The 18,933-nt window shown below is 46.4% G+C and overlaps 1 protein-coding gene and 1 pseudogene across 1 annotated transcript; both read right to left on the bottom strand.

Annotated features, from left to right (window-relative positions):
* Positions 1–832: 832 nt before the first annotated feature.
* LOC136451372 (uncharacterized) lies at positions 833–1,853 on the bottom strand. The gene has a single exon (XM_066452080.1). The coding sequence runs from the start codon at positions 1,746–1,748 to the stop codon at positions 1,218–1,220; it is 531 nt and encodes a 176-aa protein (XP_066308177.1). The 5' UTR covers positions 1,749–1,853; the 3' UTR covers positions 833–1,217.
* A 9,069-nt stretch (positions 1,854–10,922) lies between these two features.
* LOC136451373 (probable F-box protein At5g36000) lies at positions 10,923–17,422 on the bottom strand (annotated as a pseudogene).
* Positions 17,423–18,933: the final 1,511 nt, after the last annotated feature.

Raw genomic sequence — 18,933 nt, forward strand, 5'->3', positions numbered from 1 at the left:
CTCATGTTTCAATTTTTCAGCAACCTAGTTACAACATCTCGGCCTATCGTGAAAAAAAAACTAGATATATTCTCATAGTACAGCTAGCTGGATCCAACATTTTTAATTTGTCAAAAAATGCAACGATCCGCTGAAAAAGGCAACGTGAAAAATATCTTGCAATAAAGAAATCCCCGCGATGAGATCGACCACCGTCCACTGCAACTCAACCACAACACTAGCGCATGCAAAGCCCTTTGTTTACTGCAATTTGCAAGGGTTTGTCTATGCTTCCCAAGTCCTAATCCACTAGCTAGCCCTCGTATTGTTTATCTGCTATCCAGCAGCAATCATATAATACTGCAGAAGAAGAGAACAACTGCACATGGGCGCCCGTCTATCATGCGGATGTACCCAATCAGTGTTGCCCGATCCGGAGCTAGTAGCTGCGATCGATTCAATCAAGACAAAACACATTGTTGCATTGCCTCGTTGTTATTCAAAAAATCGGGCTTTGTTTCTGAAACGAGTATTCAAATAGGGCTCGGCCAACAAACTCTGAAACGACACGGCTCCTTCTTTTCATTGTTTATTCCTTCGTTCCTCTCCTTGTTTTTGCGAAGTGTATGACGCAGACGCACTGATTCATTTGCAGCTGCAGATCGAGACGATATCTGTGGAAAAGTGATGTGTACTACGCACTAAAGGAGTCATGAATTATACGTACATGTACATCACCCCTTAGAAAACATGAAACTATACTTATGGAAAACAGCCAATTCAGTACGTTTGATGAAGCTGGGATTTGCTATAGTACACAACAAACATTTCATGAGAAAGAGCTGAATGAAGTTTTGCATTCCATTTCTTTCACTTGCTGGCGACAACGTACGCTACAACAGCGCTGATCGAAACGAATACTGTAACAGGGGAGAACAACACAAAAAAGCTTCAAAAAGAAAAAAAAGGAAGCTAGCTGTACACCGGCACACACGGCGAGGATCTACGCCGCCGGCCGGGCGCGTGCATGGGAGGGGGAGCGTACGCCGTCGTCGCCTCGCCTCTCAACCCAAGTCTCTCTAGCTTCTCTTGCTCTCGATCGAGTACTCTCCTATCACTTGAGATCAAGGTTTCTGAGCGTTCATGAACGCATGGAGCACCGAGCACGACTGCCTAGGGAAAGCACCACCAGAGCTACGTATAAACAAGCGAGCTCATCGATCGTCCGGTCTTCGTTCCTACGACGACTCCTCCGGGATGCTGGCCAGCGCGGGGCGCCACGCGGCATTGGCGGCGGCGCGGCGGGCCTCCGTCTTCCTCATCTCGGACACGATCTGCGCGGCGGTGTGCTTCTGGCCGCCGACGGTCAGCGACAGCAGCCGCGCGGCCTCCTCCTTGGTCAGGACCACCTTCACTCGCACGACGCCCTTCCCCTTCTTGACCTGCAGGCCACCGCTGCGGCCGTGGTGGAGCCTCGACATCAGCACGGCGCCCTTGGGGTTATTGTTGCTGCTGGAGGCCTTGCTTCTCGCCTCATGAAGCACTTCTCCTCCTTTCCCGTCCTCCAACGCCGCCACTGACGATGACGACGACGATTTGCTATCTACCTTGGCCGCCGCCTTGCCGGGACCGGCGGGCTTCTTGTTCATCTTGTGGATAGCCTTCATGAGGAGCTTGAGGGAGATGAGCCTCCGCTTGGGGTTCATGGCCGGCGCCAGAGCACCTGCTGTGCCTGCTTGTTGCACCAGGCATGGCAGCATGTTGCCCATTATTTCCGTCGATCTCTAGCTAGGCAGCTAGCTCAGCTTTGTGCTTGGCTTGTGCTGCTCCTATGGCTGGCTCCTATATAGGGGAAAGAAAGGGAGAGGAGTGGATATCTGAACGATGGCTAATGCCCCCCGGCGGTGACAGGAATGGTGCTTATATAACCCCAGTTGCAATGCAAGAGAGACTGACTGAGAGAGCAGGGCTGCCTTAAACTATGAGAGGATTAGGTTGCCTGCACTGCCCAATGGAGTGATTACATCGCAAGCGTTTAGGGTCAAATGGTCCTTCGTCTTGACAGTTAGCGACGATTGTCCATGCATGCCCAGGCACGATGAGAAAACAAGTCGGCCAATGGTGTGATATTTGTGCCACTGTGTGGCTGCTTCCATCAGTGCTGGGGTCGGGTGGAGCTTTTTCTGAGCAGGAACACACGTACGCGTGGCGTGGATCATGGATGACTGCTCTACATTCCCGACGGGAAAAGGGGGAGAAAAGCAGGTGTGTTGCGGCATGCATGAGCTGGAAAGGCAACTGACTCGTACCATATAGTTTATGGCCGGAGCCCGGAGTAGAATACAATTCGTACTTGATCTTTCGGTTTGGTTCATTTCACAGTGCTGCTTGATCTTTTGGAAAGAGAGGTACTACACTCCAATATTATCAGTATTCAGGACCAGGAGTAGGCCATCCATTGCATTTTGCATGATTATAATTTATAGCCATGTATGTACTCCAAAGGCAAGGAGCCTTTTGGGTTGGAGTTGGGTACCATGGAACTTGGATTAGGCTCGCTAAGAGCAATACAAGTTGATAACAGCTGCTCTGCTGAGCCTGCCAATTAATATAAAAGACCACGTGTGTGGCAGGTACTATTGCTACTTGGCCCAACTCATGTATTTAGAAGTACATATAATAAACCATGTGATTAGTAACTGGTCATTTACATACATTTCTTCAAGTCGGCTGAGTCTCCACTGACTTACAGTACAAAAATAATATGTTTTATTAACAGAGATGAGCATTTTCTCCGAAATCATATATGGGCCCCATGGTCCATTCGCATCTCTAAAAATGGATTTTCAAGGCGATTTTCAAATATGGACTTCTTATATGGGCCGCTCATGGAAATTTAAAAATAAGCCCATATATTTCGAGGACTATGCCTAACCCTAGATCACCACTCCAGCGCAGTCTCACCCAATGCACCCGCCTCCACACCTCCCCTCTGATGCGCCTTCTCCTCCCCTTCAAGGAGATGGGACCTTCAACGAAATTCAAGTTGAATTTTGGATCCAAATGAATCGGGCCAATTCAATCCCCTAAATCCCAGCTTAGTTCTGGAACCAAATGAGATCAAGACTTTGGGTAACACCATGCAACGAATTTGATATTTTTATGGAATTTTCCTCCACCGTTATATCCATCTATTGGATTTATAGTAGGCTTTGCATCGACTATGATGAAAGATAGTAATTTCTTGCCCTCTTGAAAAGTGGTACACATGCGTTTATTTAAAAATTGTAAGTACAAATTCAATTGACAAAAATTATATTTGGGCCCATATAAATTTTCTCGGAGAAAATAGGGTCCACGTCTACCCAACCTACCTCCCACCTAACACCGTATCCTCTCGCAGTTGGATCGAATCCAATGTCTAGGAATGATTCTGTAGTCCTTTTATATTCTCCTACGCGGTTCTCGCTATTAACCCTAAACCACAAACATCGCCCACTTGACATTTCACCGCCGCCACAAAACACACCCTCATCTTGTCCTCGTTCGACTGTATGTGCCCCTCGACGTATTGCACAACCAAAATGATTTCTGCGGCCTCCGGTGGGGCATGAAACTCTTCACAAGTTATGTTGGTTCTTCACTTATTTCTTGTGCTTTCATCATTGTTTCTACTTGTGCGGGTTTTTTTTGGGTTAAGGACCCCCGACAGCTTCAATAGCATGCGAGTGTTAATTCCATTTTACGGCTATTTTTAGGTTTTCCTTGTGAAGGAATGTTTTTAGGCGAATAATAGCAAGGGAGTTTTGGCGCTTTATTAACTCAGCTACAAAATCATGGTATAAGTTTTTTTCTTACACTAGGTAAATGCCCGTGCGTTGCAACGGGAACAAATAATACCACTATAACATATGTATGAGCGTGTGTTATACTGTTATCTAAAATAGATACCGCAATCATAATGTTCCAATCAATTTTACATAAGTCTTCACGAAAGATAGATAGTTAAAATATAACTCTAAATTTGAATGCAAAATTAAAACATCAACATCAATTGCCGCATCACTTCATTCCTACGATACGCGAAAGATAAGCTTGTATAAAGAGTACCTTATGGGAAGGACACAACTCGATGCTGGTTAACTCCTCAGAAAATCAGGAGGGGTTGATTTACCTAGTCCAATTAATAAATTTATCTAAGATGAAAGAGGATGAAAGAGGTGACAATATCATGCTTCCTTCTATCTAAAAGATATTCAGAGAGTAGCTTCAGGTAAGAAGAAATTGTATGTTTCATGTGTCCTAGTTTTCCTATCGGTGTGCATGATTTATCTTTGAAAATACAGGAATGCATAGAACGAACTAACATATAGGAAATAAAGTTCCCTTGTCATGACCTGACATTATCAAATACACGTTGATCCATCAGTTTGAGGGGTTACTAAAGCGCTATCAAATATATGACAGCATGCGAATTTAGTTTCAGCCTTCGAGAATATAGGTTAGCAAGCACGATTCAGAGTTCACGTTCTGCTCTTACTAACATGAGTTCAGAGATCATAGCAGCTTCGAAGTTCAGGTTGTCAAATCCAATAAACAATGTAGAGTTCATGTCTGCTCTTACTAACATGGGTTAAGAGATCATAGCAGCTTATGATTGTTTTTAGCAAAACTGAACAAACAGCTGCAAGATGGCGTTAATGTCTGCTTTGTATAATAACTGATAAAGTTATATAATCTGGATATCCTTGTGGTCAGAGTTCTCGACTCTGTCCCATTGGTGTATAGCTAGCTTATCTTGGTATTTCCATTTAATTGTGTCTGGCCAAAGACGCTATTCATATTAATAAAAAAAAATTAGCCTCTTTGCCGAGTGCCCTGACCCTGGCACTCGGCAAAGAAATTACGGAAAAAAAAATTACCGAGCGCCTACTTGGCAGGGCACTCGGCAAAGAAATTAAAAAAAAATCTTTGCCGAGCGCCTCTGACATGACACTCGGCAAAGCATGTACTAACGGAACCGGCCACTTTTCTTTGCAAAGTGCCGAGATTGCACTCGGCAAAGACTTTGCCGAGTGCCCGATAAAAGGCACTCGGCAAAGAATTCTTTGCCGACGGATTTTTTACTGGAGGCTCTTTGCCGAGTGCATTAGACACTCGGCAAAGCGCCTGAATCCAGTAGTGATTGTCATTGGCTTATTTTATTATTGTTTATTTTTTGTTCCCCTTCCATGGTGTGTAGCTCCTACTATACACCATGGGTTACTATAATCCTACGTAAAGCACATTGGGGGAAAAATATAAGCTCTCTAGATCTTTGGTTATGTCTACAACCATATTTCAGGTCTGTACCTCACTAAATTTCACCTAGTTCAATATTGATGCTTGAACTGAAGTACAAATCATTGTTAACCAAAAAATGTTCCAGGCTCTGCACATGTATTTGGCCTCAAGCATTGATCACCCAATGTGATTCTTATTAAGCTAATAATACCTTTTTTGCTAATTGCGTCCGATGACACTGGTCTGCATGGATAGGTGAAGGTCTCATCTGAAGGATACTGGTCTGCACTGCAAACAATTAGAGCAGTGAATTTTAGGACTATCTTTATTATGCTTGACAGATGTATCTATCATAGCTCAGATATAAGGATTAGGAGTAAGCTGTCATTGTGCCCAAAAATGGGCCATTTAACTTAATGGTAATTCACAAGCATGTAAGCTGTCGCTGTGCCCAAAATTTTATACACAACAGCAGCCAGCTGTCCTCACGTCTAGAGGAGCATACCATATGCAGTGGCTGATGCGCTTTAGTTCACATTTAGCTTATGATTTCACCAGATTGGGTTTGTCAAGAAAAGTGCAACACTTAGATTGTTTAAGGTACTTGATTTTTTTTAGGTTGGCATCCAAGAAAAGTACAACGCTTAAATTATTTATTACACAAGCAACTGATGTATATTTTATTGCACGAGAACACCTAAATTTAGAGATGTCCAAGTCCAAACTATAGTCGTTTTTCAGACAATGGCAAAATCATGTTTGGCTCAAGGAGTATTAGAGAGCTAGCTCCAGGATGTCATCGCAAGCTAAAATGAAGTCAGAGTAAATACTGCTCCAATCTTCAAAGATAAGTGAGACCATAGAATATCTGTCTTTTTATTTTGCATAAAGAAAAATCAGCAGGTATCATGTTTTTTGTTCTTGCATAAAGAGTACCTTATGGGAAGGACACAACTCGCTGCTGGTTAACTCCTAAGATGCAATAAATGCAAGGCAATTATAATCAAGTTTGACATTTTTTTACCCAGAGTCTTTACTGAATTTTTTCAAAGGTCAAAATACATGTCACCAGTAATTGCTACTAATACTATGAGCATACTAATTAGGATGAATAACTGCATATACAGAAGAGCCCATATTGATTCTTACGATTCATTAAATGCACATTGTAATTGCTCACGACCTATATTGATGCAGAGCAGGATGGCATGCCTATTTCATTAGCAGAGAAATTCTAAAACTGTAAGAAGCCACGCTATATAATCATGTAAAGCTCTATGGATAGGAAATCATGCTCCTGCTGCCCTGGGCATCACATGCATGAACTAAAGAAATACCAAAGTAAAACAAAAAAAACAAATTTGCTAGCATCAATGGAAGCTTCGGCCAGGACAGTTTACTCTCCTGTGGAAACAAAGATACAAAACTGTTATATAACCACATGAACATGCTACCTTCCATCTAGAAACTGGTCATGCAAACTGCTCTCCGTGCAAGATTCTAGAAGGCAATTTGCTACACCAGTCTGCAATGAGTTTTCTTCATAGCATATAATCTGTAGACAAATATATCAATAGGAAAATATTTTATAAAGCATTTCAAACATCTGGATAATGATAACATTCTGATTTCTATCTTAGCTTAGACCTAAATAAAAAGACAAATTGAGGGGTAGTTCTACCTGTAACTCTGAAGCCTGAACATAGAAACACATACCATTGGTCAGTAGCTAAAAAAGTGCAAAGATAACCTCTGAAGCCTGAACATAGCAAATTTTTTTCGTATGGGCAGCGCAGGCCGGCACTACGACGACATAGATCGAGTAGCGCACTCTTTGCGTGCATTGTTTCATTGCCTAAAATTTCTGCACCTCTGAATGTCAACTACCTTAAAACTCTGAACCTCTGAATGTTGTACAATCTAGAGTGAGGTCTTGAACAGGGAGGCTACCTGGGCAACTGCGTGACCTGACGAGAACTTGCTAACAGGAAGAGAGCGCTGGGGCCGCGGCGGTCCGGGACGTCCGTCTCCGGGGATGGGGCGGTCGAGCTGGGAGCCTGGAAGCGGGGGCACCGGTGCTGGGGTTTTGGGGCCGCCCGGGCTGGGGCAAGGGATCCGCCGTCGATCCGTCGGCCGGGACCTCGCCTCTCCCTTGGCAGCGGGTTGCGACGGCCTCTCGCCGGCGGCCGTGAAGAGGAGGGCGTGTGCCGGGCGAGGATGAGATCCTCGTCGTCTCTCCCTCGGCGGCGTCAGGCGCGGTCCTTCTCCTTCTCGGCTTGGCGGCGGCGCGAGCGTGTGCGATGGGCAACGGCGAGGGTGGCACACGTTGGGATTGCGACTTGCGAGTGGAGAATGACCCTTCCTTTTTATCGGTCACGGGGAAGGGGAGCGAGCCGGGAGACACGGCACCGAGAGATCGTAGATTTTGGCGAGGGAGAGATCGCGCTAATCGGGGGAGGGAAACCGGGAGATTTTGGCGATGACGGGGCAGATCCAGTAAAAGCTAGAGTGCCCAGCGAGAACCCGTCGTTCGGCGACGGACGTCGCACGGCGTGGCTGGTTGGTGGAGAACGGTCATGCCGGAGGTGTTCCGGGTCCTCCATGAGGAGGTGGTCGCCAGCTAGTGCAAACCCAGCGAGGACGACGCGACGGCGCGACGATGCCCGTGGCGGCGGGCGGGCGCGTCCTCGATCGCCGGGTTCACCCTGGTTGGTCACCACCTGCTCATAGAGGAGCCTGAACTCCTGCTGCATCACCGTCGTCCACCGCCCTACCACGTTGTCGTGCGAGGTCCCGTCCCGTCACGGAACCGTGGGTTCTCGCTGGACTGCTCTTTCTTTGTCGATCTCTGTCCCGCGGTCGCGTCGCGCACAGCAGCGCGAGTAGGCGCTCCGACTCGGCGCCGGCGGGACGATTGGCGGCCACAGCGCCGTGAACGACGGCGCGGCTGCCACGGCGTCGGACAGCATCGAGCGGGTGCTGTTCATGGCGACCATGCCGTACGACAGGTGCAGCTCAGGGGCGCGTGCCCCATGCTACCGCCGCCTCCGGGACATCGCGCTCTCTCGACATGGACATGGATATTCTAGCGTCTGAGCACTCGTTACCAGCGTGGTTTCTGTGCGAGCGAAACCTGACTTGGATGCCGCGTTCGATTGCTGAGGCTGTGCATTGCCAAGCTATTCTTCATCACGTTTGTTACTCTTGGACATCCGTTCCACATGGTTACACATCGCCCATCAGCACTCAAGTCTTGTTTGTGCAGTATCATGGCAAGCTTGCATTGAGTCTTTGAATTAACGAAGGCTGAGTCTATTGTTCCTACTACCATGGAAAAGGGGCCTTGAAGGAATTTTTCAAGTTGAATTTTGGATCCAAATAGAGCTGAAATAAATTGAACCCATTCAATCCCCCCAAATTCCAGATTAGCTCTGGAATCAAATGGGGATCTGGACTTAGAACAACATCATGAGACAAATTTTAATATTTCGATGGAATTTTTCTGGTTAACGACTTTGACATGGTTTTTGTGGTTAACGACTTTGACATCTTGAATAGCCTGCGAGTGCTATTACGGTTTATTTTCAGGTGATTAACAGCAAGGAAATGTAGCAGCTTCATTAGCAGCCACAAAATCATGGTGTAAGTTTCTCCCTTTACATATTTTTTTCATTTTTTTTTTTTTGTCGAGGGTATTGTTATGTTTCGTATGAACACGTCGGAAATTTTCACACTGCCCATTTGATATTGTGGCCTATGCAAATTCAGATGTTGAAAATTTTCGCTCTGTCCACTTGATGTTGTGGTTCTATGCAAATTCACATTTTATTTCGATTTAAAATCATGTGTCACCAGTCAATTTACGTATCTGAATTTTGGTGCTGATGCCTGATCTCTCTGCTATTAGTGCTGTTGTGAAGGATCACGGGGGAAATATTGTTGCTCAGCAGTCACCATGGTGGTTCGCTGTTTCATTGCTGTCGCCTTGAAAGGCTCAGGCAGCCTTAGCATTCGAACGCAGCAGTGCATCGTCCAAGCCAGGTCTTCTGATCTCACCATGCGCTAGATCCATGTCGAGCGGGAGCGACGTCCCGGACGCGGCGGGCCGGCATGCGCCCGGCGAACAACCGACCCCGTGGTGGCCGCGTCGCCGTTCACGTACGATGTCGCCGCCCATGGACCTGGACCACTTCGCGGTGCTTGACGGCCGCCGTCACCGAGCCAGCCGGAGTCCCTGCTCGCGCTGCTGCGCGACGCGATCGCGATCGCGGGGGCAGGGCAGATCGAGAAAGAGCTGTCCAGCGAGAACGCGCCGGTCGGTTACGGGACGTCGCACACGACGTGGTTGGGTGGCGGAGGTCGGTCGTGCAGGAGGCGTTCTGGGTCGTCCATGAGGAGGTGGTCGCCGGCCAGTGTGAACCCAGCGATGTCGTGTCCGTCGCCGTGACGATGACCCTCGTGGCGCTGGTCTTGGACAAGTACGTCGTCGTCGGGAGCTGCGGCGCCGGCCGTCTCCAAGGTCACGATATCCCACGGCCGCGACCCTGATCGTGGTCGTCCAGGAGGTCGTCTCGGAGCAGCGAGCACATGGTGAAGCTTGCTTTTACCCTGTGCTCACTGCTCAGCGTTGGAGTTGGAGGCGCCGTAGTTGCCGATGACGAGGTACTTGTCGAACACCAGCGCGACGAAGGCCGTCGCGCCGGCGGGCGCGTCCTCGCGGGGTTCGCACTGGCTGCTGGCCACCACCTCGTGGACTACACGGAACGCCTCCCGCATCACCGTCGTCCACCACCCTACCACGTCGTGCTGCGACTTTCCGTCCCCGAAACCGGGGGGGTGACCGCGCTGCGCAGCAGCGCGAGCAGGCGCTTTGGCTCGGCGGTCGGCGCCGGTGGCCACGAACTAGTCTAGGCCCATGGACGGTGACAGCGCCACGAACGACCTCGCGGCCGCCACGACGTCGGTCAACGGCAACGCCGGGCGCCGGCCGGCTCTTGAGGGAAACCATGTCGGCCGACAGGTAGAGCTCAGGGGGCGTGCCCCATGCCACCGCCGCCTCCGGAATATCGCGCTCGCTGGACATGGATCTAGCGTCTGAGCGAGCAACTCGCTATAACTAACAGCGTGGTTTCTGTGCGCCTAAAGAGATCAAAACCTGACTTGGATGCGGCGTTTCGAATGCTGAGGCTGCTGTGCATGTCCAAACCCTTTTGAGTTGATGAAGCAACGGCAGGGAGAAGGCGTAAAAAGCATGACACGCAGTGACCGGTGACTCAAGGGTGTAATGTAATGCATGCTGCTGCATTTGGAAAGCGAGTCACGGCTGGAGCATCATGGACATCGATCACATCGCCAGCCAATTCGTCACTTCATCACAGGCATCAGTCAATTTCATATCGCCCGCTCTGATTGTCAAGACGACTGACAACCAATGGTCCAAAGCACGCACCAGCCATGTTGTCACGATGCAGTAGGTTGTGTGATCCTTCTGGCCTTTTGGCGGAATTCGCAAAACTAGATCATGTTTGATGTACACGGCAACCACCACAAAGCCAGTGTTGATGAAAGATGACATGACCCATATCATTTCAGGAAACAAAGCATTTGCATTCTTTTCAGCACATCAGTGACAACCCATTCGTGCAGAATCGTGCTCGTATAAGTAACCACATTTAACCTTTAAGCAAACAAGCAGATAATTCCAGTACGTATACAATACTAATAAGACCATTAATTCCGCAGTGCACGAAGTTCAGAAAATTGCACGACATTACATTAAGCCGAAAATCTGCTCAACTTTCTGTCTACAGTCTAGACAGCAATGTAGCAACAAGCCAATAACAGAGCGGCCTGGCCTACTCTAGCATAAATCACAGCAGCCAAGGCAGCATTAACACATTCGTCTACGGTGTGTGCAGTGCAGCATCAGTCCAGCGCCAGAAAACTTTGGAACCAAGGTTGGAGGGTACAATCAGAAGAGCACCTGAGAGATCCTGACGGACACGATCTGTCCGTCCCTGGCCGTGTCCCGCATCGCCTCGAACGTTGATAGCAGGCCTGTCACCCAAGAGCACGACACACATCACGTTAGAATTCAGAACTGGCACTGTGCTGGGACCAGGAATGGTTGCTGCAGCTCGTTGTTCATGTGCCATGGGCGTACATACCTCCGTTGCTCTGGAGGTTGGTGTGGATGGCAGCGGCGGTTGCGGAAGCACAGTGCCTGGTCATCGGGTCGTCGCGCTTGCCGGCCCAGGCCCTGTTGAGAACAGCTGAAGAACAAGGCAACACCAACGCCAACCATGTCATTCACGATTCACCAATCCATCATGTCATTGTCGAGAGCGTACAGCAAAGAGTACACACAGATGAGTAATTGACTGGGCAGAGACAGCACTGGAATGATCAGATGGTTGCCGGACGTACGTACTTGCAGTGGATGGAGAAACGAACTGCTTCGCGTTGACGACGGCACAGAAGGCGGCGGCGACATCCTCGTCCTGGAAGTGCTCGCCGAGGTTCTCGTACTCCAAGGTCTCGTCCCAGTACGCCTTCTCCAGGAACAGCTCAGAGTGGCGTGCGTCCAGGATCTGCTTGTTCCCTGTGAACCACCAATTCCATCCCACCAAAATTCACTAACAACAAGTCAAGAACAGGTATTATAAGGCAGGGCAGGACGCATTTCCCGTTCCAGTATACATCCACCGGCTCACCTCGGCAGTTGTTGCGGTTGCACAAGGGGCATCGCATCACATGCATGTCTGCAGCAATCAACAGGAGCAGGGAACAATGGTGAGGGATATCAGACAGTTCGGTCAGACGGCAAAGGGATGTGGCCACGTACCGGTGATCCAGATCCCGGGGCGGACGTTGAGGAGCTTGCAGGCGCCCAGTATCGCGATGGTGAGCCGCGCGTCTTCGGGATCCGACGGCAGCCACTTTGGCAGCGGCAGCCTCCCGATCAGAACCATGTCCGGCGAGTCCATCACGAATGACCCGATCCGCCACGAACCTGCATCTCACCGACGTCAAATAGACAATACACTGACGATGTATCACAGCGCAATTGCGCAAGGCAATGGCGAAATTGGCAAGTAAACCCTGCAATCTCGCTGCGCTTACTTCGGTGCTCGCCGTTCTGGCAGAACGAGAAGGCGTGGGAGCCATCTGTTAGGAAAGGGAGCACACGTGTCAGTAAAGCGGGACCTGCTGTCAGTGAGAGAACCGAAGCGGGTTACGGGTGGGGGGATGGATTTGGTGCTCTGCTTACCGAAGGCGGCGAAGTAGAGGTAGCGCCAGGAGCGGTAGAGCGGGCGATGAACGCGCGGGATTGGCGTCGGAGAGGTTGAGGTCGCGGAAGAAGGCGTAGCGCCAGATGGAGTCGTCGGCGAGGAGGCGGCGGAACCAGCGGCAGGTGGAGGAGAGGCGGAGCAGGTCGAAGCCGCACAGGTGCTTGGCCACCTCCGTCCACATGTCCGGCTCGTACCTGCATTAAGAAATACTTGCTCGGGATTTCAACCAATTCAGTGACAAAATTGGACAGAGATTTTGTAATGCTGGTGTGAGCAGTTAATGCTGTGGGATCAAATTAGCAGCAGGAGCTGAGTAGCTGACAATTTACATGGCAGAACCTCAAAAAGTTACATGAGAAGCTTTAAATCACAAACCCATACAAAGGGGAATAACGAATTCTTACAATTGAACGCAGAGCACAGTTATTCGGAACTCAATTTCTAATTCGAAATGCGTATCATCACTACGATAGAGATTTCAGGTTTGCAATCAACTCTCTAAAGCATGGAAACCACGAGCGATTCGAGCTAAACTGCAGCTGTTCGCAGACATTGGTGGATAAGCACTCTGCACTGACGCTTTTGAATTCAAACAAATCGGAAGTGCTACAACAATTCATCCAATCGAACAGCCAAATTTCCATTTCATGATTCAAACAGAGATGCAGGCTTCGATCGAATTCGAACTCTAACAATACAAGCCAGATACACAATGAAATGCAACGAAACGAAACTCGAATCATCTCTAAGCTTCAATTTACTGACAATTTACTGACAGACCCTCAAAACGTAAGATGATAAGCTTTAAATCACAAATCCATACAAGGGGAACAGCGAATTCTTACAATTTAACGCAGAGCACAGTTATTCGAACTAAATTTTCTGATTCGAAATGCGTATCATCACTACCGCTAGAGATATCAGGTTTCAACTCTCTAAAGCATGGAAACCACGGGCAATTCGAGCTAAACTGAAGCTGTTCGCAGGCATTGGTGGATAAGCACTCTGTTCTGACGCTTTTGAATTCAAACAAATCGGAAGTGCTACAACAATTCATCCAATCGAACAGCCAAACTTATATTTCATGATTCAAACAGAGATGCGGGCTTCGATCGAATTCGAACTCTAACAATGCAAGCCAGATAAACAACGAAATGCAGTTTACGAAATTCGAATCATCTCTAAGCTTCAATCTACTTACACAAACGGGACATGCTAATCTCTGAATCGCGATCGCTTTCAAAACCAAGCATGATTCACAGCAGAAGGTTTAAAATCCCTCGAAACGCATATGTAATAACGAATTCGGAAACGGAGAAATTCAAATTGGAGAAAATCCAAGTCAGTACGAGCCAATTCCCTCCGCTAATCACAGCCACTGAGCCACATACATCATAACCAGAGGATCGAACAGAGCACTCAGAAGTCACAACTGAAATCAATTCCGATCGCACGCAGTAGCAGGAAAGCTAAACCCAATTCAACACCGAAAGCACAGAGCGTACCAGTTGAATGGATGGCGCGGGCGGAAGAGGACGCGCATCGACGTGCGCAGCGGCGGCTGCCGGCCGCACGTCGCAGGATGGAGCCCCGCGACGGGGCACCCGATGCCCACCGCGGCGCGTCTGGCCCCCTTCCTCGGCGGCTGCCGCTTCGGAGCTCCCGCGGCCTCGACCAGCTTCTGCGCTGCTGCCTCCTTCCGCGCCCGCTTCCTCGGCGGCAGGGGAGGCGGGGACGAGACGAAGTCCGGGTCGACGCGCCGCGGCCTCGGGCGCTTCCTCAGCTCCATCGTCTCCGCCTCGTCCTCTCGTGCTGGTTGCGGTGGCCGGAGGAGGGAGATGGCTTTGCCCATGCAGCGGTGGGAGCCTGGGAGGGGGAGGCGCTGCGTCCTGCGTGCTGGCGATGACTGCGTGCATATATAAGCGCCGGGGAACGACGGGGATTTCAAATTCTGAAATGGCTGGAAGCCTTGCGGCAGGGGAAGGGAAGGGTAGCGTGATTATACTGACTTGTGGGTCCACCAAGACACTCAGCAGTGGAACGCCCATGTTTTCCTTCATAGTACTAAACATGTTATGTTTATTATAGTATTAATTATGCAAAGGAAGAATACACGATTGGTATTTTTCATTTTTGCTTTCTGATTGAAAAGCATGATGAAGTCTTTTTTTATTAAAAAAAAAGTAAAGCATGATGAGGTCTTAGTAAAAGGAATTTGCATGTTTTCTTTTGAATGAGGTCTACCTGTAGGTTACAAATCTCAAGGATTTTTTTTTTTCAGTATGTAACGAGTAATAAGCAGAAGCAACCTAGGTGGTCAAAATGTATGTTACAGTCACAGCTCAGAAGCAGAAGTTAACAAAGGCCATAATTCTGATTTACAGTTGCAGTGAAAATTTTGCATATAAGTGCATCATGGCATACATTTATACAAAAATACGTTGCCTGTTCGTTTGGCTGTGGCTTGTCATAAACGATCGTAAATTTTCAGCCAGAATAGTATTTTTCTCTCACACAAACCAGCCAGCAGTACTTCTTCACGAACCAGCAACGATATGTAGCCTGTTTGGTTGGCTAGTTCGTATCGTTGCTGGTTCGTTTACGTGAGAGAGAAATACTGCTGGCTGGTTCACGTGAACAGTGTTTATGTGAGAGGGCTGGCCAGCCAGCCAGCCGCTCCCAGCCGATCAGGCTAATGAACCAGCCAACCGATCAAGCTGACTAGACCCACCCAGTGGAGTTGGGTAAAGGAGCAGGCGCCCACTGGCTACCCTGATTCCGGCCATTGACCAATCTTGTGTAGTGTAGCCCACCGCAGCTCAAAGTTCAGTGTCACAGTCTCACAGAGTTTTGCCATCAGATCAAAACCACCCTTCATGCCGTTTTGTAGCTCAGACTGTACCCGAGATGTAGAAAACAGAGGGTACAGGAGCATAGTCAGTTATTCTATAAAAAGGAGCAGTCAGTTAATTTGTTCAAAAAATTTGCTGTTACTAACAGGCCAATCAATTGAAAAGAAAAACAGGAGAGAGAGAGATGCAAACAAGCAGCATAATGTTTGCTAAGATCAAGATTTAGATTGTCACACTACCACATTCTGGCAAGTCTGCATTCAGTATATTAGCTGGAATTTAGTAAAATCCAAACTATAGTACAATGAAGTAAAATTCTGGCCTATAAACAAAAAAAAAATCTGGCCTATGTCATTGAATGATTCCACATCGAATGGTCCAGGAAAAAGGAGCAAATGGACCACACTCAGAACTAAAGCATTGCTAGTACATAGTGAGAAGTTGATTCAAGCTACAGATTTGCAATGGGATTTTTCTAGGACTCACTATGGCAAAGAGCATAAGATGGTCATCGATACGAAACAAAATTACATGCCAGAGCAGAGAAACTTGCGGTTTCACTGTTTCAAAAAAGAAAGTGGCAGTGTCAGTTCTAGCTAGCCATATAAACATGTAATTGTTTTTATAAAAGAGATGGTATGACTAATCAAGTAATCATGAGCTCTAGGATTTATAAACCCTTTAAAGTTTGGAACAGACAGTGAACAGGCGAACAGACTATCATACACTTTGCAGGAACAACATATCACACACTTCACAATGTGGAAGGTAGCTAAAACAACGTTCGGTTTCCAAATCATGTTTAGTCATTTAATTTCTAGGAGTAAAACTAAAAGCATGCTATTTCTGCAATTTGTACATTGTCACATAACAGTACCAAACCAAACCTTTTTGTTGTTTCTTGAACATGCTAAGTATATAAGATGACTAAAAGTGAATAGCAGAAGTCATGCATAACACACATAATTCTGAGTACCAACTGAAAAGTGGATTCATGGAAAACAGTAGAGGCCATAGTGATTTTCTATCATCCTGACAATAGATGTTTTTAAAATTGGTAGCTTGTGGGACTTATATATGGCATTCATAAGGGTAACATTCAACACATGATCCATATGTTCTTTTAGCACGGTCAGTTTAGGGAAGGCCTACTTGCAAGCAACATAGATACTACATATATGGAAATATGGTTCAATGACTTAAGTCACTACTCACTAGCTAAACTACAGATGGTTCTACGACTTGCAAGTCGCTAGCATTATTGTTGGGCGGAAGCCTTTACCAAAATAGGGGTGCGGATCTCACATATGATCGCAATCAGTGTTAGCAGCTTGTCAGGAATCTGCACAAATTAAACCAAATGCAGAGAGCATGGTTATGTGGGATTTCGATACATTCCTATTCAATGTAGTGGCTAGATAATAAGGCTGTTAGAGAAGAAAACAAAATAAGAACAGTTCTAGTATTATGAAGCCAAAAGAGCAAGGATTAGAGCCACATCACAAGTCAATGCATCAAACTCAGTTTGCTACTAGGCCACAATGTCAAATCACAAATTTCGTACTGAACAATACGAGATGGGCAGCTGCAATTAGTTTTCTGAACCGCACGACGTGCAGGTGATGCAAACAGCATAATCTACAAGGCTAATTCTGCACCTGCACGAGAAACCAACAGCGATGCTACAGCTCTCCAGGAACCATACGGGCGATGAATTGCGTGATGCTACCAAGATCACCAGCGCAAGTCTGACCACCAAGCATTCCGCGAAGGCGTGGATGCTCTGAACCAGGCAAACGACGAAGCCCAAATCAGATTGATGGAAAGCAGAGTAAAAGACTCACGAAATTGTTCGAGCATTCCCCGGATTTCAGAAGGGATCTGTCTGACCTGGAGAGAGGAGAGGGAGAAGAGGTCTTGCCTTCGCCTCCTCGCTGACCCTAGGATGGAGTCCTCCGCCTGCTCCCCCGTCGCCGCCGCTGATGAGAGAGCGCTGGAGGCAGGTGAGGACGTGTTACACAAAAAAAAATACGGCGACGGAAGTCGGAAAGTGGAACGAGATCAGAGATACGTTGGTTTCAACGAGAAAGTCGATTCTAAAAACCCAACGACCTGACAGTATATTTGATCTGTAATTGATAAGGAAAGAAAATTTTATCAGTAATTTAAGATAAAACATCTCAACGTTGTACCAAATAGTTTCAAATATACGGCTAGATAGCCGATTCAATAAGGTTATTGACTAAATAGTCGATATCTGACGTTTCTATGAAATGAAGATCTTTAAATTAAGGATTATCGATTAATATTAAATGATAATAATATGAATTAAAATAATCGATATTCATGGATCATAACAAATTTACAATGACTGATTAATTTAGACAAAAACTAGTACAATACACCCAAATACAAAATCAGAAGATCTTTTCATAAAATTTCAACATGTATGACCAAATAGTCGATTGATTAGATAATTGATAATCAGCAAAGAAGCGATGTAAGAAAGCATCATCAGCTAAATGGAACATGATTGATATAAAGCGTCGAGCTGATAAGTTTGATGAAAATAGTATAACATGCAAACAAATCGACTGTCTAATATAAATAAATCTACAAACAGTTTAAATCTAATATATTATCATCAACAGTGAGGTTAGATCGAATCGGTGCAGCTATAATAATGATAACAAACTAAAACCAAACAATCTATAAAACCATCTATATATTGACAGATTCATAAAAATATGCTATATGCGTGAGAGCATAGGTAAATCGGCTAAAATAGAACGATGCAGTCATAGCAAACAAACAGAGTATATATCTTGATCATGAATAATACCACTAATCGATAATTTCTAATCTAAAGTCTTACCGGTGAGGTTCGACCGGATCGATGCAGCTATGCTAGTGTCATTAGATTATATCTTATTAACTAGTGAGTTTATTCAAGATTAAAACATGTCTTTGAATGCATACTATATTTGATTGAAATGGAGATAAAACAGCCGATCTAGCAGAATTAAGCCATCAATTATAAGATTTAAAACATGATCAGATCAAAGGACGACCAATTAAAATGATACGATGCCGATCTATCTCTATCTTAATTGGGTGATTTTGTTATAATTAATAAAATATTAATTATAACAAGATCGATAACTGGTGAATCAACCAAAAAAAGCAGTAAGGAAAATCTTACTAATCTTAGCAGATCCGATAACTGATGATATTGTATTAAACAACAAGTTATTTAACATCAGATCGATAACTTTGATCTATATCATAATTCATAAGAGATCAATCAGCTGATGCAGCCTTATAAACAATGATATGGATCGATAACTAACTTATACTATAGTTCATAAAAGATCAATCAGCTGATGCAGCTTTATAAGCACAATACAAGTCATGACGGTACTCACAAGTAAGCTGGAGAGTTGATCAGTCGATGCAACCTTGTTTGCTGAAAAACTCGTCGAGATCTACAGTACTCCTACTCCTAATGCAATGGCGAAAGCCGAAAA

Source organism: Miscanthus floridulus, chromosome 5 (assembly GCF_019320115.1).
Source record: "Miscanthus floridulus cultivar M001 chromosome 5, ASM1932011v1, whole genome shotgun sequence".
Classification (NCBI taxonomy): Eukaryota; Viridiplantae; Streptophyta; class Magnoliopsida; order Poales; family Poaceae; genus Miscanthus; species Miscanthus floridulus.

Bases quoted from the DNA above. Each gene is read 5' to 3' on its own strand.
- LOC136451372 (XM_066452080.1), bottom strand. From the start codon at position 1,748: ATGGGCAACATGCTGCCATGCCTGGTGCAACAAGCAGGCACAGCAGGT.